Source organism: Pseudorca crassidens, chromosome 5 (assembly GCF_039906515.1).
Source record: "Pseudorca crassidens isolate mPseCra1 chromosome 5, mPseCra1.hap1, whole genome shotgun sequence".
Taxonomy (NCBI): domain Eukaryota; kingdom Metazoa; phylum Chordata; class Mammalia; order Artiodactyla; family Delphinidae; genus Pseudorca; species Pseudorca crassidens.
Window position 1 is genome coordinate 35,026,652 of NC_090300.1, and position 24,542 is coordinate 35,051,193.

The window sequence follows — 24,542 nt, forward strand, 5'->3', positions numbered from 1 at the left end:
GTCTCACTTAATCATGGTATATAATCTTTTTCATATTTTGCTAGATTAAGTTTCCTAATTTTGTTGAGTATTTTTGTATCTATATTCATAAAGGATAGTGGTTTACAGTTTTCTTGTAATGTTTTGTCTGGTTTTGGTATCTGGGTAACACTGGCCTTATAAAATGAATTTGGAAGTGTTCCTTCCTCTTTCATTTTTTCAAAGAGTTTGTAAAAAAACTGTTATTTTTTAAAAGTGTTTGGTAGCATCCTTTAGTGAAGCTACCTCAGCCCAGGACTGTTTTTCTTATTCAGATTTTTAATTTCTTCTTGAACCAGTTTAGTAGTTTGGCTCTCTCTAGGAATTTGTTCATTTTGTCTGCTACCTAATTTGTTAGCATAAAGTTGTTATATATACTATATATATACTATAATCCTTTTCATTCCTTTATGGTCAGTAGTCATGTTCCCTCTTAATTCTGACCTTAATAATTTGTATGTTCTCTTTTTTTCTTGATCAGTATAGCTAAAGCCTTATCAACATTACTGATATTTTCAAAAGAACTGACTTTTGGCTCCATTGACTTTCTCTACTGTTTTCTTATTCTCTCATTTATCAATTTTAATCTTTTTTTTTCCTGTTTGCTATACTTCATTTGCTCTTGTTTCCCAGCGTCTAAAAGTGGAAGGTTAGGTTATTGATTTAAGACATTTTTTCTTTTTCAATAGATGGATTTACAGCTTCATCCCATAAGTCTTGGTATACTATGTTTTCCTTTTTGCTTATCTTAAAGTTTTGGTATGTTGTTCCTTCATTTTCATTCATTTCAAATTATTTCCTAATTTCCTTTAGGTATGCTTCTTTGATCCATTGGTTATTCAAGCAGTGCGTTGTTTCTGCATATTTGTGAATCCTCAAGTTTCTGTCTGTTAATTTTATTCCATTGTGGTCAGAGAACATAATTTGTGTAATTTCACTTTTTATATTTTTTGAGGCTATTATATGGCCTACCACATACTCTATCTTGGAGAATGTTCTATATGCTTGAGAAGAATATATTGATATATTCAGCTGTTCTTAGGTGGGGAGTTCTATAGATATGTGTTAGGTCCAGTTGATTTATAGTTTTGTTTATAGTATTGTTCATGACTTTTATTTCCTTGTTGATCTTCTTCCTGACTGTCCATCACTGAAAGTGGGGTGCTGAAGTCTCCAAATATTGTTGAATTATTTACTTCTCCTTGCAATTCTGTCAGTTTTTGTTTCATGTTTTTAGGGTTCTGTGTTGTTACATGCATATATGTTTATAATTTTAATGTCTTTCTGTTGGATTGACCCTTTTATGAAATAGAATGTCCTTGTCTCTAGTAACAGTTTTTGTTTTGAAGTCTATGTCCTCTGATATTTATACAGCCACTCCAGGTTTCTTATGATTGTTGTTTGCATGGCATATCTTGATCCTTCCTTTTCCTTTTTTTCCCCCCTTGTATCTTTAAATCTAATCTGTGTCTCATATAGACAGCACAGAATTGTATCCAGAAAACGTGTTTTTTTTTTATCCAGTCTGAAAATCTGCGTTTTGATGAAACGATTAATCCATTCACATTTAATGTTATCATTGTTATAGTTGGACTTATGTCTGCCATTTTACTTTTTGTTTTTTATGTGTCTTGGAGTTTTTCCTCTATTTTTCCTTTATTGCTTTCTTTTACAGTTAACTGAATATTTTCTAAGTGGGACACTTAACTCTTTTAATGATTTTTTTTTTACTATGTATTTTTGAGTTAATTTTCTGCTGGTTGCTCTAGGGCTTACCATATACATTTTAACTTCTTAGAATTACTTCAGATTTATACTTAATTCCTGTGAGATACTGAAACGGTACTCCTATATAACTATTCCCTCATCCCTCTTTTTTATGCTATTGTTATGTATATCACATCTCTATATACTACAAACCCAATAATATATTGTCCTAATTATTATAGTATATAATTTATGTTTTTTAAAGAAGCTGATAGAAGAAAGGCGAACAAGTATATATTCATGTTTGTTATATAAAGTTTCTTTATTATCATTTATATCATTTGTTCCTATGGGATAATAGGAGGAAAAGATGGGAACTATTTGAGGAAAGCTTTTTCATAATTAAGTAAACATGAAAGATAAAAGATTGAAATTGAGAGCGTTAACAGAACACCAAAAAGGCAAGAAACGGAAAGATGCACAGCCTTCAAATCTTCGGAAATTTAGGTAATTAAAACCATCTAGGGCTTCCCTGGTGGTGCAGTGGTTAAGAATCCACCTGCCGATGCAGGGGACATGGGTTCGAGCCCTGGTCCGGGAAGATCCCACATGCCGCGGAGCAACTGGGCCCATGTGCCACAATTACTGAGGCCCAGGCACCTAGAGCCCATGCTCCACAACAAGAGAAGCCACCACAATGAGAAGCTCGCACACTGCAATGAAGAGTAGCCCCTGCTCGCTGCAGCTAGAGAAAGCCCGATGCAGCAATGAAGACCCAAAGCAGCCAAAAATAAATAAATAAAATAAATTTAAAAAGAACATCTAAACATTCGAAATAATGGATTAATGGTAAATTATAAACATGCACACTTACTGGCATAGAAATATACTCTTACATGAAGAAGTGTATCACAGAACTGTACACTAAATGATACAATGATTTCTCACTTGGTGCAGAGAGAAAGAGAGGAGGACGAGTGAAAGGAGGGGATGGAGGGGAACGAGGAGGGAGGAGGAGGAGGAGGTAGGAGGACATATACCTAAATGTTAACTATGGAGTAAAGAATTATGAATGAATTTTATATTAAGGTTTCTGAATGTATGTATTTTAAAATTTTTAATACTTGATGTATATTTGTGATAAAATGATAAACTTAAAAAATTAATCCAGCAGAAATGAGCAAAAAACATGAAAAGGCAAGTCACCTAAGATGAAATAAAAATGGCCAAAAATGTATGAAAAAAATTCAGCTTCGGGACTTCCCTGGTGGCACAGTGGTTAAGAATCCTGCTGCTAATGCAGGGAACATGGGTTCAATCCCTGGTCTGGGAAAATCCCATGTTGCTTAGAGCAACTAAGCCTGTGTGTCATAACTACTGAGCCTGTGCACCACAACTACTGAAGCCTGCATGCCCTAGAGCCTGTGTGCTGCAACTACTGAAGCCCGCACACTCTAGGGCCCGTGCGCCGCAACTACTGAAGCCTGCATGCTGCAACTACTGAGCCTGCATGCTGTAACTACTGAAGCCCACGTGCCTAGAGCCCGTGCTCCGCAACAAGAGAAGCTGTCACAATGAGAAGCCCGCACAGTGCAACAAAGAGTAGTCCCCGCTCGCCACAACTAGAAAGCCCACATGCAGCAACGAAGACCCAAAGCAGCCAAAAAAAAAATTCAGTATGTCTTAAAAAAAATTCAGCCTCACTAGCAATCAAAGAAATGCAAAAAAGATAATACTGAATTCTTTACTTATCAAATTTGAAAATATTTTTAAGAGGAAGATACCCAGTGTGAATAAGGGTTATAGAAAATATGCTCAATACTTTGTTGATAAAGGTATAAAATGATAGTTCTTCTGAAAATCAATTTAATACTTTTATAAATGCTCTTAAAAATGTCTACATCCTTTAACCTAGCAATTCCTTTCCTGCGGAATTTATTTTAAGGAAAAATATAGTGGATGTTACAACTATTTAGCTAAAACTACTAGAGGATATTAGGAGATAACATTCCAAAGGATTAAATCTAATCCTATGGAATTAATTAACCTACATGTCCAAAGAGAATGTAAAAGTTTATATGAAAAAGACTGTACAACACATACCAATTTTTAAGTGTCTTTTTCTGAGTGTTAGAATTATTAGTATTAAAATTTATTTTCTTCTGCTTTAGCCATGTTTTCTAAGTTGTCTACATGAACAACAAATTACTATCTTTGAAATGGACAACATGCTGGCCATGAAATAAATTAGTTTTATTTCCATTTCAATGATTTCCAAAAACCATATATCCAACATTTAGATAACTTTTTGAACTAACATGCAGACAGCTGAGTCAGTAATACCAGCAGGCAGCATCAGGGACTGCAGACTCTCCCTCCCTTGGTACTGAGCAGAAGCTATGTGCAGGACACTGTGTTACACAAGCTAGGAATAAAAAGAAGAGAGGGACACAAAAATCTATGTCCCTCTTTTCTTCTTGTTTCTAGCTTGTGTAACACAGTGTTACAGAGGTGTAAGAAACAGATGGATAAACTCACAGCGACAAATCAAGGTATGCCAAGCAAAGGGAGAGATGATTCTAACTGGGAGAATGAGGGCATGTTCTCATATACTAGTCATCCACAGTTTGCTCTTCTTTCCTGTCCAATTTACTACTGAACAAGGAATATCATGAAACAACTAAAATCCACAGCATCTATTCCCATATTCCATATAAATGCTTAATATCCTTCAGGGCCAGCTCACATGTCACTTCACCTTTGTTTCCAGGGGTAAGAGCACTTCTCTTGATACACTGTGGTTACATTCAGTCTGAGGGCAGAGACTAAGTCAAACCCATCTTGGCACCCCTAGTTGAGCTGGCACTCACTCGTATACACCATGAATTTTTCAAGCTTTGCTCATGGGTTTAAAATCTTGGCAAAGGAAACTCAGAAGTCATACCTGGTGGGGTTCCTTTTGTCTTCCTCAGAAATCAAAAACCAAACAAAATCTGCATAGCTCATTCTTCCCTCTTTCTGTACTGTTTTTCCCCTGAAGAAAACACATGGTTATAAAGTTTCCTGAGCAATTACTCAGATAAATTTAGTACTATGAGAGACTAAGAAATAAAGTAACATTTCTTTGGAAATTAAGTTAAAAAAAATAGAATGCTGGAAACCTCACAAAGGGCAACCCCTTGCATTGCCTATCTTATTTTCAAATGCCTAGAGGATGAAATCAGAAAGTATTTGTAGATATGAAGAAAGAAATCTGGTTTCTAATTTGAATACAAATAATCAGCAGGTTAAATACTTTTACCTGTATTTAGATAAAGGACTAATGCCCATGTATTAAAGAATTACCGCCATCTTGTATGAAGCCACAACTGCATGTTTTGTAGGGTATTATCTGACCTACAGCACTGACAAATTATGCAGGAAGCCTTGCTAAAATGACATTGTTAAGCATTACTTGTAGTTCATTTTAAAACTCAGATGCTTTTTCTTACCTTGTTACTGCCCCAGAGAATATCCTTTCAATAATCCTGTTTGATGAAGCTAAATGTAAATAAAAAGTACAAAGCTAGTTAAAACATGCTCCAAAAGGCAATATTTTTGGCAAATTTATTTTCAAGTAGCCACAAGCTAAAACTTAATAATCTTCCATGATGAGAATATGAGTAAATTTTTACTTATGTATAACATACTTCTTGAAAGCAGGAATTTGAGATGGCTTACTCTGTCAATCAATCAATCATTTAAAAAAGAACAGGCAAATGGATGTGCCTGACAGGTGGGATATATTAATATAGTTGAGCATCGAATTGGTTCCGAATATCCTGAGAACTAAGACAAAAATGTACAAAATTTGTATTGATCTTGTTATCTAATGAGACCAGACAACTTTTCCCCTAAAACAAGACAGATTTTATCCTAGCATTAAATCCAAGGGGGGGAACTGATTGTTGGGGAATTTGAGTAAAACAACGGAGAACCGTTTTTCAGGTAGAATTTTATAAAAGATACTAAAACATACCACAAATACTTTTCTTATATTCTCATCCTATAAAAATCCAGGATATAACATGATATAACATACAATTTTTAAATAAATTCCATCAGTAAGTTTTATTCAGAGGGATGATTATATCTTAAGATAGTATGTTGCTTTTGATGATAGATCCTAGGTAATCTATATCAGCATACCTCATTGTGAGTTCAAAGTAACCAAAATCATTAGTTAAAAAAAGGGAGATAACAGTGGATCTCAGACCTAGGGATGTAGTGAGGATAGGAATCTGTTCTTTTTAACAAGTGCCCCAGGCAATGGCATGCACACTAAAACTTCAGAACCAGTGTTGGTATCATTAGAGTTAACAGCTACCAGCTCTAACTCTTCTGCACAGCGTTAGGTACAGTCAACATAAAGGTTAATTAATTTGGTTGAAGAATGCTGAGAATATGAGTGTCAGAACTGCCATTCCTGGCCACATACCAAATGTTGAATAAGGGCCCCCTAGAGTTTGTTGAGCACTGGTTTATGGGGTTAATAATTTGAAAATAAGAGGAAATAGAACAGAAGAGGGCTATATAGGAAAGGCAATGGTATTTAATTCTGAAGCTAAAGTCTTTTTGAACATGTTTCTTTAGAGTTGGAAAGTTTAAGCTCCTAAAACTTAAGATCATGTTGTCCTATTAAGGACAGATTAGTGGGTGGGCAATTACACAGAGTTTCAGTGGCTCCTGCATTATGCAGGCCTAGATGCCTGCTTTTCTGGACTTCATTCCTTTAACATGCCTCTAATGAGTTACTGTATGTGTATATACAATATTTTAGGGCTTAATGAGAACTTGGTTATGCCAGCCAGAGAAGGCGCTTTAGAGCCCACAGGTTTTGTATGACCTCTGGAGACTAGCTCACGTTATACAGATGATCTGGCCACTGGTAATTAGAAGGTGCATAGCTAACAAGGTTGGCCTGACACCCCTATAAATATCTCCATCTTTATGCTATTCTTGTAACAGGAAGGTATGACTATAGGCATACCTCAGAGATATTGTGGGTTCAGTTCCAGGCCACCTCAATAAAGTGAATGTCACAATAAAGTTAGTCACATGAATTTTTTGGTTTCCCACTGCATATGAGTTATGTTTATTCTATACTATAGTCTATTAAGTGTGCAACAGCATTATGTCTTAAAAAATCAATACACATAACTTAATTAAAAATACTTTATTGCTAAAAAATGCTAACCATCATCTGAGCCTTCAGCAAACTGTAATCTCTTTGCTGGCGGAGGGTCTTGCCTCAATGTCGATGGCTGCTGACTGATCAGGGTGCTGGCTGCCGAAGGCTGGGGTGACTGTGGCAATTTCTTAAAATAAGACGACAATGAAATCTGCCACATAGATCGACTTGTCCTTTCGCAAATGATTTCTCTGTTACATGCAGTGCTGTTTGATAGTATTTTATCCACAGCAGAAGTTCTTTCAAAATAGGAGACAATCCTCTCAAAACTTGCTGCTGCTTTATCAACTAAGTTTATATAATATTCTAAGTCCTTTGTTGTCATTTCAACAATCTTCACAGCATCTTTACTAGGAGTAGATTCCATCTCCAGAAACTGCTCTCTTTGCTCATCCATCAGCAGCAACTCCTCATCTGTTAGTTTTATCATGAGATTTGCAGCAAGTCAGTCACATCTTCAGGCTCCTCTTCTAATTCTAGTTCTCTCTCTGTTTCTACCACATCTGCAGTTACTTCCTCCACTGAAATCTTGAACCCCTCAAAGACATCCATGAGGACTGGAATCAACTTCTTCCAAACTCCTGTTCATGTTGATATTTTGACCTCTTCACATGAATCATGAATGTTCTTAACGGCATCTAGAATGGTGATCCTTTACAGTACGTTTTCAGTGGACTTTGCCCAGATCCATCAAAGGAATCATTACCTATGGTAGCTATAGTCTTATGAAACGTATTTCTTGAATAAGACTTGAAAGTTGAAACTACTCTTTGATCCATGGGCTACAGAATGGATGTTGTGTCAGCAGGCATGTAAACAACATTAATCTCATTGTACATCTCCATCAGAGCTCTTGGGTGATCAGATGCATTGTCAATTAGGGTCATTTTTTTTTTTTTTACATCTTTCTTGGAGTATAATTGCTTTACAATGGTGTGTTAGTTTCTGCTTTATAACAAAGTGAATCAGCTATACATATGTTCCCATATCTCTTCCCTCTTGCGTCTCCCTCCCTCCCACCCTCCCTATCCCACCCCTCTAGGTGGTCACAAAGCACCGAGCTGATCTCCCTGTGCTATGCGGCTGCTTCCCACTAGCTATCTATTTTACGTTTGGTAGTGTATATATATGTCCATGACACTCTCTCACTTTGTCACAGCCTACCCTTCCCCCTGCCCATGTCCTCAAGTCCATTCTCTAGTAGGTCTGTGTCTTTATTGCTGTCTTACCCCTAGGTTCTTCATGACATTTTTTTTTCTTAAATTCCATATATATGTGTTAGCATACGGTATTTGTCTTTCTTTTTCTGACTTACTTCACTCTGTATGACAGACTCTAGGTCCATCCACCTCATTACAAATACCTCAATTTCATTTATTTTTATGGCTGAGTAATATTCCATTGTATATAAGTGCCACATCTTCTTTATCCATTCATCCAAAGATGGACACTTAGGTTGTTTCCATCTCCTAGCTATTGTAAATAGAGTTGCAATGAATATTTTGGTACATGACTCTTTTTGAATTATAGTTTTCTCAGGGTATATGCCCAGTAGTGGGATTGCTGGGTCATATGGTAGTTCTATTTGTAGTTTTTTAAGGAACCTCCATACTGTTCTCCATAGTGGCTGTACCAATTCACATTCCCAGCAGCAGTGCAAGAGTGTTCCCTTTTCTCCACACCGTCTCCAGCATTTATTGTTTCTAGATTTTTTGATGATGGCCATTCTGACTGGTGTGAGATAATATCTCACTGTAGTTTTGATTTGCATTTCTCTAATGATTAATGATGTTGAGCATTCTTCCATGTGTTTGTTGGCAGTCTGTATATCTTCTTTGGAGAAATGTCTATTTAGGTCTTCTGCCCATTTTTGGATTGGGTTGTTTGTTTTTTTGTTATTGAGCTGCATGAGCTGGCTGTAAATTTTGGAGATTAATCCTTTGTCAGTTGCTTCATTTGCAAATATTTTCTCCCATTCTGAGGATTGTCTTTTGGTCTTGTTTATGGTTTCCTTTGCTGTGCAAAAGCTTTGAAGCTTCATTAGGTCCCATTTGTTTATTTTTGTTTTTATTCCTATTTCCCTAGGAGGTGGGTCAAAAAGGATCTTGCTGTGATTTATGTCGTAGAGTGTTCTGCCTATATTTTCCTCTAAGAGTTTGATAGTTTCTGGCGTTACATTTAGGTCTTTAATCCATTTTGAGCTTATTTTTGTATATGGTGTTAGGGAGTGATCTGATATCATACTTTTACATGTACCTGTCCAATTTTCCCAGCACCACTTACTGAAGAGGCTGTCCTTTCTCCACTGTACATTCCTGCCTCCTTTATCAAAGATAAGGTGACCATATGTGCGTGGGTTTATCTCTGGACTTTCTATCCTGTTCCATTGATCTGTATTTCTGTTTTTGTGCCAGTGCCATACTGTTTTGATTACTGTAGCTTTGTAGTATAGTCTGAAGTCAGGGAGCCTGATTCCTCCAGCTCTGTTATTCGTTCTCAAGATTGCTTTGGTTATTCGGGGTCTTTTGTGTTTCCATACAAATTGTGAAATTTTTTGTTCTAGTTCTGTGAAAAATGCCAGTGGGAGTTTGATAGGGATTGCATTGAATCTGTAGATTGCTTTGGGTAGTAGAGTCATTTTCACAATGTTGATTCTTCCAATCCAAGAACATGGTATATCTCTCCATCTATTTGTACCATCCTTAATTTCTTTCATCAGTGTCTTATAATTTTCTGCATACAGGTCTTTTGTCTCCTTAAGTAGGTTTATTCCTAGATATTTTATTCTTTTTGTTGCAATGGTAAATGGGAGTGTTTTCTTGATTACACTTTCAGATTTTTCATCATTAGTGTATAGGAATGCAAGAGATTTCTGTGCATTAATTTTGTATCCTGCTACTCTACCGAATTCATTGATTAGCTCTAGTAGTTTCCTGGTAGCATCTTTAGGATTCTCTATGTACAGTATCATGTCATCTGCAAACAGTGACAGCTTTACTTCTTCTTTTCCGATTTGGATTCTCTTATTTCCTTTTCTTCTCTAATTGCTGTGGCTAAAACTTCCAAAACTGTGTTGAATAAAAGTGGTGAGAGTGGGCAACCTTGTCTTGTTCCTGATCTTAGTGGAAATGCTTTCAGGTTTTCAGCACTGAGGACGATGTTGGCTGTGGGTTTCTCATATATGGCCTTTATTATGTTGAAGAAAGTTCCCTCTATGCCTACTTTCTGCAGGGTTTTTATCATAAATGGGTGTTGAATTTTGTCAAAAGCTTTCTCTGCATCTATTGAGATGACCATATGGTTTTTCTCCTTCAATTTGTTAATATGGTGTATCACACTGATTGATTTGCATATATTTAAGAATCCTTGCATGCCTGGAATGAACCCCACTTGATCATGGTGTATGATGCTTTTAATGTGCTGTTGGATTCTGTTTGCTAGTATTTTGTTGAGGATTTTTGCATCTATGTTCATCAGTGATATTGGCCTGTAGTTTTCTTTCTTTGTGACATCCTTGTCTGGTTTTGGTATCAGGGTGATGATGGTCTCGTAGAATGAGTTTGGAAGTGTTCCTCCCTCTGCTATATTTTGGAAGAGTTTGAGAAGGATAGGTGTTAGCTCTTCTCTAAATGTTTGATAGAATTCACCTGTGAAGCCATCTGGTCCTGGGCTTTTGTTTGTTGGAAGGTTTTTAATCACAGTATCCATTTCAGTGCTTGTGATTGGCCTGTTCTAATTTTCTATTTCTTCCTGATTCAGTCTTGGCAGGTTGTGCATTTCTAAGAATTTGTCCATTTCTTCCAGGTTGTCCATTTTATTGGCATAGAGTTGCTTGTAGTAATCTCTCATGATCTTTTGTATTTCTGCAGTGTCAGTTGTTACTTCTCCTTTTCCAATTCTAATTCTATTGATTTGAGTCTTCTCCCTTTTTTTCTTGATGAGTCTGGCTAATGGTTTATCAATTTTGTTTATCTTCTCAAAGAACCACTTTTAGTTTTATTGATCTTTGCTATAGTTTCCTTCATTTCTTTTTCATTTATTTCTCATCTGATCTTTATGATTTTTTTCCTTCTGCTAACTTTGGGGTTTTTTGTTCTTCTTTCTCTAATTGCTTTAGGTGCAAGGTTAGGTTGTTTATTCGAGATGTTTCCTGTTTCTTAAGGTAGGATTGTATTGCTATATACTTCCCTCTTAGAACTGCTTTTGCTGCATCCCATAGGTTTTGGGTCATCGTGTCTCCATTGTCATTTGTTTCTAGGTGGTTTTTGATTTCCTCTTTGATTTCTTCAGTGATCACTTCGTTATTAAGTAGTGTATTGTTTAGCCTCCAAGTGTTTGTATTTTTTACAGCTCTTTTCCTGTAATTGATATCTAGTCTCATAGCGTTGTGGTCAGAAAAGATACTTGATACAATTTCAATTTTCTTATATTTACCAAGGCTTGATTTGTGACCCAAGATATGATCTATCCTGGAGAATGTTCCATGAGCACTTGAGAAAAATGTGTATTCTGTTGTTTTGGGATGGAATGTCCTATAAATATCAATTAAGTCCATCTTTTTTACTGTATCAGTTAAAGCGTGTGTTTCCTTATGTATTTTCATTTTGGATGATCTGTCCATTGGTGAAAGTGGGATGTTAAAGTCCCCTACTATGAATGTGTTACTGTTGATTTCCCCTTTTATGGCTGTTAGTATTTGCCTTATGTATTGAGTTGCTCCTATGTTAGGTGCATAAATATTTACAATTGTTTTATCTTCTTCTTGGATTGATCCCTTGATAATTATGTAGTGTCCTTCTTTGTCTCTTCTAATTGTCTTTATTTTAAAGTCTCTTTTGTCTGATATGAGAATTGGTACTCCAGGTTTCTTTTGGTTTCTATTTGCATGGAATATCTTTTTCCATCTCCTCACTTTGTCTGTATGTGTCTCTAGGTCTGAAGTGGGTCTCTTGTAGACAGCATATATATGGGTCTTGTTTTTGTATCCATTCAGCCAGTCTGTGTCTTTCGGTGGGAACATTTAATACATTTACATTTAAGGTAATTATCAACATGTATGTTCCTATTCCCATTTTTAAAATTGTTTTGTGTTTGTCATTACAGGTCTTTTCCTTCTCTTGTGTTTCTTGCCTAGAGAAGATCCTTTAGCATTTGTTGTAAAGCTGGTTTGGTGTTGCTGAACTCTCTCAGCTTTTGCTTGTCTGTAAAGGTTTTAATTTCTCCATCAAATCTGAATGAGATCCTTGCTGGGTAGAGTAATCTTGGTTGTAGGTTTTTCTCCTTCATCACTTTAAATATGCCCTGCCAGTCCCTTCTGGCTTGCAGAGTTTCTGCTGAAAGATCAGCTGTTAACCTTATGGGGATTCTCTTGTGTGTTATTTGTTATTTTTCCCTTGGTGCTTTTAATATGTTTTCATTGTATTCAATTTTTGACAGTTTGATCAAAATGTGTCTTGGTGTGTTTCTCCTTGGATTTATCCTGTATGGGACACTCTGTGCTTTCTGGACTTGATTAACTATTTCCTTTCCCATAGTAGGGAAGTTTTCAACTATAATCTCTTCAAATATTTTCTCAGTCCCTTTCTTTTTCTCTTCTTCTTCTGGAACCCCTATAATTCAAATGTTGGTGTGTTTAATGTTGTCCCAGAGGTCTCTGAGACTGTCCTCAGTTCTTTTCATTCTTTTTTCTTTATTGTGCTCTGCAGTAGTTATTTCCACTAGTTTATCTTCCAGGTCACTTATCCGTTCTTCTGCCTCAGTTATTCTGCTATTGATCCCATCTAGAGTATTTTTAATTTCATTTATTGTGCTGTTCATCATTGCTTGTTTCATCTTTAGTTCTTCTAGGTCCTTGTTAAATGTTTCTTGCATTTTCTCTATTCTATTTCCAAGATTTTGGATCATCTTTACTATCATTATTCTGAATTCTTTTTCAGGTAGACTGCCTATTTCCTCTTCATTTGTTAGGTCTGGTGGGTTTTTATCTTCCTCCTTCATCTGCTGTGTGTTTTTCTGTCTTCTCATTTTGCTTATCTTACTGTGTTTGGGGTCTCCTTTTTGCAGGCTGCAGGTTCGTAGTTCCCGTTCTGTTTGGTGTGTGTCCCCAGTGGCTAAAGTTTGTTCAGTGGGTTGTGTAGGCTTCCTGGTGGAGGGGACTAGTGCCTGTGTTCTGGTGAATGAGGCTGGATCTTGTCTTCCTGGTGGGCAGGTCCACGTCTGGTGGTGTGTTTTGGGGTGTCTGTGGACTTATTATGATTTTAGGCAGCCTCTCTGCTAATGGTTGGGGTTGTGTTCCTGTCTTGCTAGTTGTTTGGCATAGGGTTTCCAGCACTGTAGCTTGATGGTCGTTGAGTGTAGCTGGGTGTTGGTGCTGAGATGGAGATCTCTGGGAGATTTTCGCCATTTGATATTATATGGAGCTGGGAGGTCTCTTGTGGACCAGTGTCCTGAAGTTGGCTCTCCCACCTCAGAGGCACAGCAGTGACTCCTGGCTGCAGCACCAAGAGCCTTTCATCCACATGGCTCAGAATAAAAGGGAGAAAAAGTAGAAAGAAAGAAAGAGCATAAAAGAAAATAAAGTAAGGTAAAATAAAATATAGTTATTAAAATAAAAAAACAATTAAGAAAAAAAATTTTTTAAATAGTAAAAAAAAAAAAATGGACCTAAGACAAATGGTGAAAGCAAAGCTATACAGACAAAATCTCACACAGAAGCATACACATACACACTCAAAAAAAGAGGAAAAGGGGAAAAAATAATAAATCTTGCTCTCAAAGTCCACCTCCTCAATTTGGGATGAATCATTGTCTATTCAGGTATTCCACAGATGCAGGGTACATCAAGTTGATTGTGTAGATTTAATCCGCTGCTCCTGAGGCTGCTGGGAGAGATTTCCCTTTCTCTTCTTTGTTCACACAGCTCCCGGGGTTCAGCTTTGGATTTGGCCCTGCCTTGGCGTGTAGGTTGCCAGAGTGTGTCTGTTCTTCGCTGAGACAGGACGGGGTTAAAGGAGTTGCTGATTCGGGGGCTCTGGCTCACTCAGGCCGGGGGGAGGGTGGGGTGTGGATGCTGGGCGAGCCTGCGGTGTCAGAGGCCGGCAGGACATTGCCCCAAACTGAGGCGTGCCGTGCGTTCTCCTGGGGAAGTTGTCCCTGGATCCCGGGACCCTGGCAGTGGCGGGCTGCACAGGCTCCCCAGAAGGAGGTGTGGAGAGTGACCTGTGTTCGCACACAGGCTTCTTGGTAGTGGCAGCAGCAGCCTTAGCGTCTCATGCCCATCTCTGGGGTCTGCGCTTTTAGCCGCGGCTTGTGCCCGTCTCTGGAGCTCCTTTAAGCAGCGCTCTTAATCCCCTCTCCTCGCGCACCAGGAAACAAAGAGGCAAGAAAAAGTCTCTTGTCTCTTCGACAGGTCCAGACTTTTTCCCGGACTCCCTCCCAGCTAGCCGTGGTGCACTAACCCCTTCATGCTGTGTTCACACCGCCAGTCCTCTCCAATCAGGGTCATATTTTGAAAGGAATCTTTTTTTCCTGAGCAGTAGGTCTCGACAGTGGGCTTAAAATATTTAGAAAACCATGTTTTAATCAGATGTGCTGTCATGCACGGTTTGTTCTTGCATTTGTAAAGCACAGGCAGAAGAGATTTAGCATAATTCTTAAGGGCTGTAGGATTTTTGGAATGGTAAGTGAGCGCTGGCTTCAACTTAGTCACCACCTGCATTGCATTAGCCCCTAACGAGAGAGTCAGCCTGTCCTTTGATGCTTTGAAGCCAGGCACTGACTTCTCCTCTCTAGCTATGAAAGTCCTAGATGGCTTTTGCTTCCAATAGAAAGCTGTTTCATCTACATTGAAAATCTGATGTTTAGTGTAGCCACCTTCATTATCTTAGCTAGATCTTCTGGGTAACCTGCTGCTTCACCGTGTACTTTCATATTATAGAGATGGCTTCTTTCCTTAAACCTCATGAACCAACCTCTGCTAGTTTCAAACTTTTCTCCTGAAGCTCCCTTACCTCTCTCAGCCTTCACAGAATTGAAGAGAGTTAGGGCCTTGCTCTGGATTAGGCTCTGGCTTAAGAGAATGTTGTAGCTGGTGTGTTTTTCTATCCAGACTACTAAAACTTTCTACGTATCAGCAAACAAGGCTGTTTCACTTTTTTTTTTTCTTAACCACATCCTGCAGCTTGTGGGATCTTAGTTCCCCAACCAGGGATTGAACCTGGGCAGTGAAAGCACCAAGTCCTAACCACTAGACAGCCAGGGAATTCCCAGTTTCACTTTCTTATTCATGTGTTCACTGGAATAGCACTTTTAATTTCCTTTGAGAGCTTTTCCTTCACATTCATTCACTACTTGGCTAACTGTTGGCACAAGAGGCCTAGCTTTCAGCCTGTCCTTGCTTTCAACGTGCCTTCCCCTCTAAGCTTTCTAGCTTTTGATTTAAAGTGAGAGATGTGCCACTCTCCCTTTTACTTGGACACTTAGAGGCCACTGTAGGGCTATTAATTTGCCTAATTTCAATATTGTTGTGTCTCAGGGAATATGGAGGCCCGACACAAACAACAGTTATCAATTAAGCTTGCTGTCATACAGGTGTGGTTCATGGTCCCCCAAAACTATTACAATAGTTACATCAAAGATCACTGATCACAGATCACCATAAAAAATATAACAATAATGAAAACGTTTTGAAATATTGTGAGAATTACCAAAATGTGACACAGAGGCATGAAGTGAACAAATACTGCTGGAAAAATGGCACCGATAGACTTGCTCAATGCGGGGCTGCCCCAAACATTCAATTTGTAAAAAATGCTCTATCTGCAAAATTCAATAAAGCAAAGTGTAATAAAACGAGGTACATCTGTACTTGAAGGAAGAATACAATACTAAAATGCTTGTTTATCAAATAAGTACAATTTAGTATTTCCTCTTGATGCCTGGTTGGCACCTGAGTTTTGTGAGCTAGAACTCTGTTTCTTAAAATGGAAAGTTCTATGAAAACTGACATATAGAATGAAACTTTTCTTAAGATGTATACTACTAGTCACAGATATACCAAATATCAGAAGCAAAATTCAAAGTATTTATTTAAGATTTGTACTTTGCTACATCTAAAAGGCTAAGGGCTTATTAAAAAAATCCACAGTATCTGAGAAGACATTTAAGAACAGAACAGGGACAATCTTATGAGAGAAGAATGAATCAATGTATCTTGGTGCTTGGTTAAGAATATTAAATCAGCAGGAAACAGGTTCTAAGTTTACTACTGATCAAAATGAAGTAAGAAGGGTAATATCATGTAATATGTAATTTTTTGTTTTCTGACAAAAGAAAGCACACAAAATTCACCTGCAGAGAAAATACCTTTTCTAGAACTAAATGCCAGAAAAGGTTTTTTGAATCCTTTAAAACACTGGCAAGTTAGAAACATCATTTTCATCCTTGGTTGTTTATAAATACTGTAAAATGAGAATTTATAAAGGTGTATATACATTCTCTTTCAAATAAACTTTACATAGATGTGGTTCTTATTCAGTTCATCATCAGAAAATAAGCATCACTATAAAGACTCACCCATTCATCAAAACTAAGACTCTAATTTCTTACTTACCTCCAAACCCCTTCTCCTAAATCTGGTTTCTAAATAAAAAATTAGTACCTTCACTCACTTCTACTTAAAAATTCTTGGTCCTTTCAAGAGGACTTGATTAGATACAGGATTTAAGAAACGGGAATTCCCCATAATGAATGAGCACAATTTAACTCTTGCCTTCTTCAAAATAGTAAAGTCAACATCCATAGAAACACTCACCCTGGTCATTGTATCGAGACAGATCGGCCTGGCTGACGTAGAGGTCATGATCACTATCTAGTTCCCAGAATTTACAATAAATAACATAGAAGTGTTCATAGGAGAAATAATCTGTGATTTGGTTTATATCTTCCTCTTCTTCCAAAAGTGCTAGAGTCTGAAATGGTATGAATAGAAGGATTAATTTATTTTAAAAATATGAAGACCCAGCTTTGGCCATTATATAGATCCCAGTTAAGTTTTACTCTAAACTGAATTAAAAATTTTGGTTTTGGTACCAAACCAGGAAATTTAGTAGGCAACCTCATCCTACCTTTTAATCAATTGACCAACCTATAAGCATTTACGTGCTCTGTAATATTCTCAGCAAAGACTTAGATGCTACGGAGGATTTAAAAGCAGGGAAAGGGAAGAGCTATCACCAAGGGGACTGCAGCCTATCAGAGGTCCCCAGACTAGCAAGCACAGAACAATCAGACAACAGACTTTTAATTACATGGCCATAAACTCACATTACTTTTAACTTTTCAAAGTTAAAAGACTGATCTTCTATCTATTCTATTATGATGAGTGGGCATCCACATGCAGGGTTTGGTTTTGTAATGGCATCAAGTTTACCATAAAGGTGACTTATTTATACCACTGTGATAGTGTGGGGTAGCCTGGCATAGAAGGCATGGAGGGTAGAGCTGCAGGGCCCTGAGCTGGAAATAAGCCTCGGTCTCCCCTGACTCACTGTGTGCCCCTAGGGAAAACACCAGAAACAGTGATTTTTGAGCCCAGAATTCTTATAATAAGCCAAATTATCATATAAGTGGGCAGATAAATGAAGATGTTTTTAGGAAGAGTCAGAAAAAAGATAAACCATAAGGAAACTTAGGAAATAGAAAAAACAAAGTGAGATGACAGAAATAAGACAAGATATATCAACAGTCACAACAAAGGTAAATGAGTTAAATCTCCCTATTAAAAGATTTTCAGATTGAGAATAAAACCCAAACCCCAAAAGCAGATCTGGGTATATGCTGTCCATTAAGAGAGAAGTCTGAAGTAAAATTTAAAAGCAAGGTTAAAACATGTACTAGCTAAATCTTAAAAAGAAAATAAAATGGAATTTTGGATTTCCAGTATTTACATTTTTAGAAAATAATTTTTATCAAAGTAATACTCTTGTATTATGAAATAGTCATCTTTCTTATAATGTTTTTCACCTTGAATTCCAAATTATGGTAAAAGCCACTCAATGAAAGATTTTGCAGCCAGTAAAAATTATAAAGTCTATATAGAAACAAAGGAAAATCATGACATGGTAAGTGCAAAATACAGGATATAAGATTGTACACATTAAGAACTATATTAAATTCTAAAATCCAAATATGCATATGAATGAGACTAGACGAACACATACAAGAATATTAGTTTTATTAGAGTGGTAAAATACGCTTTTTCTTCTGTTTTCCAAACTTGCTTGTAATGTTTTTTTTTATAAGATGCTCTTTAATGTGTATAAATGTACACACAGAATATGTACAATAAAACAAATATCTTGAGAAGCAGGGAGCTCTCATTTTCATCTACTGGACTGTCATAAAATGAAAAAAATGAATAACTTCTGCTGTTGGTGAGTATGTACATTTAAGTATGAACTAGTGCAGGCATTTAGTAGGGTAACTTGGCAGGATCTATCAAATTAAAAATGCACATGCCGGGCTTCCCGGGTGGTGCAGTGGTTGAGACTCCGCCTGCCGATGCAGGGGACATGGGTTCGTGCCCCGGTCCGGGAAGATCCCACATGCCGTGGAGCGGCTGAGCGGCTGAGCCCGTGAGCCATGGCCACTGAGCCTGCACGTCCGGAGCCTGTGCTCCGCAATGGGAGAGGCCACAACAGTGAGAGGCCCACGTACTGCAAAAAAAAAAAAAGCACATGCCATTTGATCCAGGATTTTCCCTCCAGTACTCTATTTTAGAGAAATTCTTACTCATATACACACAAGAGGAAAGTATAAGGATGTTCACTGCATTATTGTAATAGGGAGATAATGAAAGCGAATTGAACATCTTCAGTAGAGAAGTATGTAATTACAGTACAGCCATGCCAGATTACACAATAGTTAAAGGAATGAGATAGATTTATATGAATGGAAATGAAAAAACATCAAGACATACTGTTAAGTTAAAAAAAGTTAACAGAATAATAAGTATGGTCTCACATATTAAAAATAATTCAAAAAAGCAGCCACACAGAACAAAACTATATACTCCACACATACAATATATACTCCACACACACACACACACATATACAGAGGAATAAAACCACAGATAACATGGGTTCCCTCTGGTAAAGGGAGTGAAATGGCAGGGTGAAGAGATAGTGACCTCTGCTTATTATTCTATATATGTTTATGTTATTTGAATATTTTATGAGCATACCTTCATGTACTAAGAGGAAGACTAAGGAGAGGGGTAGGGAAGAAAATAGAGGGAAGCAGAACACTTGAGTTCTATTTCCAGTTCAACCACTTATTTTGCTGTGTGATCTTATCCAAGTCATTCAACCATATGAATTTTACCATCAGTAAAAAAAATATGGATTATAATAATGATCTAGAAATACAAAACTCTAATGTGCTTCAGGAATGTGAGGGATTATTATCATTTTTAAAAAATTAATTTATTTTTGGCTGCATTGGGTCTTTGTTGCTGCACGTGGGCTTTCTCTAGTTGTGGGTAGTGGGGGCTACTCTTTGTTGCAGTGTGTGAGCTTCTCTTGCTGTGGAGCACAGGCTTTAGGCATGCGGGCTTCAGTAGTTGTGGCTCATGGGACTCTAGAGAGCAGGCTCAGTAGTTGTGGCGCACAGGCTTAGTTGCTCTGCGGCATGTGGGATTCTCCCGGACCAGGGCTCAAACCCGTGTCCCCTGCATTGGCAGGCAGATTCTTAACCACTGTGTCACCAGGGAAGCCCCTATCATTCTTAAGGTGTAAGGAAGCCCTTTTTAATGGAATTCTTGCCATCTCAACCCATACCACATTACCTCTTGAGAGCCCAGGCAGACACCAGGTGTTCAGTAAATATTAATAATGACCGTGATGATGACTTTTCATTTATTAGAATAAAAAGTGTTTGCATATTTATTATGGTTTGCTAATTTTGCCAAGTCTTCATTACTTTGTCTGTCCCAGATGAAGATGGGAAAAACAGAGTGTAAATAAGGTTGTATTATTTGCTTAAGCTTCATTTAGTATGATTTACTTAAAGTAAAATATTTCATTTCCTTTCAAGTGTGACCAATTCTACTTTCTTTAGGTTAATAGAAGATCTTGAACAATCAGGCATGAAGATTGCCTCGGTTAAAGGCTCCCACTAGTGGTCAGTACTTTCTCATTTGGTAAAATAAATAAAATAATTGAATGAAATGCATTCTTTCTTAAAAGGAATTTTTAGTATTTTTCTCTAGCAGGAGATGGATAAAGAGTCACTGCTAAAAGGAACAAGTTGAAATTCCTCCATTTCTTTTGCAAGGCCCTTCCCAACCTGGCCCTGTCTCACCCCTCAGGCCTCATCACTGGTCACTCTCCTTGGAGCCTGTGGCCACTTAAGACTGTTCTGCAGTTCCTGAACGGGCCACTTTCATGCTTCTGGGCCTTTGTTTATGCTGCTTCCTCTATCTGGAATCCCCTTTTCTTTTGATTTCTTTATCTTGGTAAACTCCTGATATCTCTAAGGTCAAGATCACATGCCAGTCCTACTGTGAAGCCTTCACTGCATGTTTATGATATATTTCCGTGGAATTTTTCAAGTCAGGTGTGGCTGTCTGTGCCCTTTTCTCTTTTGCTCCACAGTGCATGCCCTGATGCAAAAATTTCTTGTTATTCATCTTTGTTCCCCCAACACCTTCCAGGTATCTGATAACTGCTTAATGACTGAAAGTAGTGACAGGGCTTTGCACATAATAAGCACTCAAATATTTGTTAAATGAAGTAAGATTATTATTTAAATTGCTCCTTATGTATGAATTTCAATGAGAGGCATACTTGCAAAAAGTTGCTTTTTCTTATCTCTGTTGCAGTAATTTTTCCACTCCAAGATCTGTTGACTGTGTAGAATATTCTCTGAATAACCTGGTTCCAAAAGGAAAACAAAACCAAATAAAAACATTAAAGATATCTATTACTTTATCAAAGGCCATCTTATGAACATTCTTTGAACCAAGCTAAGTTTTGGCCTTTTGATTATATCAAGTGTAATTTCTAGTAAAAATTAATACTATATTAAAAAAGTCTACATCCATATAGTTTGCATCTGCCCTTATAATTCTGAGAATAAAAAAATTCTTTGCTCACAAGTCGGCATTTCCCAGGTGCCTACATGTCACTTTCATTTTTACCTCTCATATAGGGATTCAAGTAGTGCTTATTAGGCTAGATGTTTCTGGAAGGCATATGAGGTGGGAAATCTGCACTGGGGTGGCTTAACAATTACTGGGTCAGAAGAATGGCTGCCAACATGGTATGATTCAAGAGGGCATATTCTGGTTATTATAGCCTTATCCATTGGAGTTTTGAAGACTTCTGAACTCTCTCTGGAAACTCAGATACATCTGGGATAGTTTATATCCTGAGTCCTTATTTAGGCATGAACAGTTTTGTTACTAACTAGTGTTTTAATAAGTTTAACAAAGGTGAAACTCTGGAGAAGACCCTGGACAAGATGGGAGAGAAGGAGGATGGGTAGCAAAGGTGTCTGAAATTGAGGATGTATGTGCTGTTGTGTAGGGGAGGACTGGAGAAGGAAGACAGGCTGCAATCCTGGAGGTAGGAGGCCACAGTGCATTCTTAACACTTTTACCTGGGGTTATTTCCACCCATTTAATTTGCACTTGACCTATTAGGGTTTTTTTCTTTTTTTTCTTTTCTTCTTCGAAAGGAAGCAAGGGTGAGAAGAGCAGTTAAGCAGCTTTTTTAGTACTTCGGCTTTAGTTTTGATTATCTAATGATATGGAAATCCTGTAACCTTGGTGGTTTTTAATCATAGAAGAGGTTAGATCCCCTTTTTAGGCTATTTTAGTGCAAGAAGAACAAAAAAGAGAAGACATTTGGACATCTATCCTAAGAGTAGGCCTAATGAGGAACCAAACCACTATTCTGTTTCTGGATTCCTTATCAAAGAGAGTGATTCCCAAAAATAACAGGAAAAAAGTAGCCTCAGGATGAAGGTCCAGACTTGTGCTGCCCGGCACGCCTCACCCCATCTCGCTACCAGTGCTAACTCCCCCCGACCCTTCAGCATCTAGCTCAGTTACCAACTCCATAGGAAGCCCCAGCACAGGCACTTGGGTCGAGCTGTCTTCTGTGCTCCTGATGTCACCTGAGTCTCCTTCGGTCATCCTGTGGTTATATTCTCAACACAGGTACACCTGATTGTCATCACCTCCAAATTCTAAGGAACCTGATCTCTTTTCACTTGCATCCCAGTGCCTGATATGTTGCTCTGCCTATATCATCAGGTGGTCAATAACTGCATGATAATTTAAAAAACTGAGGTATAATTAACATACATTATATTAGTTTTAGGTGTTCAACATAATGATTTGATATTTGTGTATATTGTGAAATAATCGCCACAATAAGTCTAGTGAACATCCGTTTCCACAGTTACAGAATTTTTCTTTCTTGTGATGAGAACTTTTAAGATTTACTTTCTTGGTAACTTTCAAATATTCAGTACAGTATTATGAACTATAGTCACCATGCTGTAAATTACATCCCCATGACTAATTTATTTTACAACTGGAAGTTTATACCTTTTGATTCCCTTCTCCCCACCTCCTGCCTCTGGCAGCTCCCAATCTGTTCTCTGTGTTTGTGAGCGTTCTTTTTTTTTTTTTTTTAAGATTTATATCATACAGTATTTGTCTTTCTCTGACTTATTTCACTTAGCATAATGCCCTCAAGGTCCATCCATGGTGTTGCAAATGGCAGGATTTCACTCTTTTTTTATGGCTAAGCAATATTCCATTGTATTCCACATCTTCTTTATCCATTCATCTGTGGATGAACACTTAGGTTGTTTCCATTTATTGGCTATTATAAATAATGACACAGTAACACAGGGGTGCATGTATCTTTTCAAGTTACTGTTTCCATTTCCTTTGTATAAATACCCAGAAGCAGAATTGCTGGATCATACAGTAATTCTATTTTAGTTTTTTTGAGGAACCTCCATTGGCTGCACCAATTTACATTCCCACCAAGACTGCACATGAGTTCCCTTTTTTCCACATCCTTGTTATTTCTTGTCTTTTTGATGACAGCCATTCTAACAAGTGTGAGGTGACATCTCACTTTAGTTTTGATTTGAATTTCCCTGATTAGTAATGTTGAACATCTTTTCATGTACCTGTTGGCCATCTGTATATCTTCTTTGGAAAATTGCTTGATAAATTAATGAGATTGGAAAGCTGTGTGACAAAGACTTTCATGTTATATTTGTGATAGAGACATATGGGTTGGATTCATAGCTAATTGAATAACTCTATCCAGAGTTTTGAACAGCAGATGGATACTAACCTAAGAAAGTTCTCTAATTAATATTTTACATAAAATCAGTACTGTTGTCTATGATTTATAGATAGATTGCATATAAGATGTACAGAAAATATAAAACAGGGAACTGTATACAAAATTATTGTGAAAGATACTACTAATGTAGTTGTGTTTACTCTTGAGGAAAAAATAAGACTACAGTATGGATGTGACCATGATCTGAATGGTTATCAGGTGGAATAAGAAGTTGATTTGTTTTGTACTGCATCAGAGGGTAGAAATAGAACTGGAACTACTAGAATTACTGGATAGAAATGCCCTTACTGGTTAGAAATGCTTCAATGTAAACAAGAGTTTCCTAACATTAGCCTTATGAAGCAATGGGTTGTATGAAGTAGTGAGGTTTCTTCTCACCACAATTATTTAGGCAGAAGCTCACAGGATTCCGTGTTAGGTGGGAGCTGGGACTAGCTGGTGTCTACAACTTCTCTACTGGCCCCAGTCACTCAGACTCTGAGTGAGGTGCTTCAGGGCAGAGAATGTGTTTTATTCAACACTGTATTTTTAGCACTAGCTTCACAAAAGTTCCTATAAAAAAGATGGAGGATTTTAGGCCAGAAATTATATATATGAAAATAAAAATTAAGAATATCTCTTATCATAGTTCCATGTCTTCGCTCTCAAGTTAAAGTCAATTTCAATACATATTATTACACCAAACTTTTCTTTGTTGCACATTATTAGATTTTTGTCCTTATTTCTTGATTTTGAACGTAAATTTATATTAAAGTCTAAGTTTCCTGTCTGTCTAAATTTTGTATATATATACCCCTCAAATATTTTATATTACTTATGGAGGTACTATATAACACTTAAAATTATAAAACTTTAATCTGTATTTATTTTTATTTTATTCTTTTCTTCATCTTTTGTTCTTTTGAGAGAATTTTTAAAATTCATAAACATTTTGAATGTTAAGTAATTTCCTATTTTTAGCCTCTGCTAACCTATTTGTCTCATACTGTAATAAAATGTACCTGTATTCCATTTTTCCATAGCCTAAATCTCCTTATTCAGTGGCCCCTTACATCAGCACATTTATTGGTTTCCACACAACTGATTCAGCATTTTAGCTTATCGAGGTAGGGGCACCATCTAGTGGTGAGAGCATGTAACTGCTGGTTCTACATTAATTACAGTTGTTTTTTTCCCCCCTAACTTTTTTGGTC

At 37.2% G+C, this 24,542-nt stretch overlaps 1 protein-coding gene across 6 annotated transcripts in view; it reads right to left on the minus strand.

The window, feature by feature from the left end:
- PPP2R3A (protein phosphatase 2 regulatory subunit B''alpha) overlaps nt 1-24,542 on the minus strand; it is a 222,791-nt gene that overhangs the window by 61,478 nt on the left and 136,771 nt on the right. For all 6 annotated transcript variants that reach the window (XM_067737736.1, XM_067737738.1, XM_067737739.1 and 3 more), the window contains 4 exons: nt 20,803-20,889; nt 16,767-16,923; nt 5,217-5,265; nt 4,670-4,759 (listed from right to left, as the gene is read on the minus strand). In XM_067737736.1, the coding sequence (XP_067593837.1) occupies nt 4,670-4,759; nt 5,217-5,265; nt 16,767-16,923; nt 20,803-20,889 (383 nt within the window). The remainder of the gene's footprint in view (nt 1-4,669; nt 4,760-5,216; nt 5,266-16,766; nt 16,924-20,802; nt 20,890-24,542) is intronic.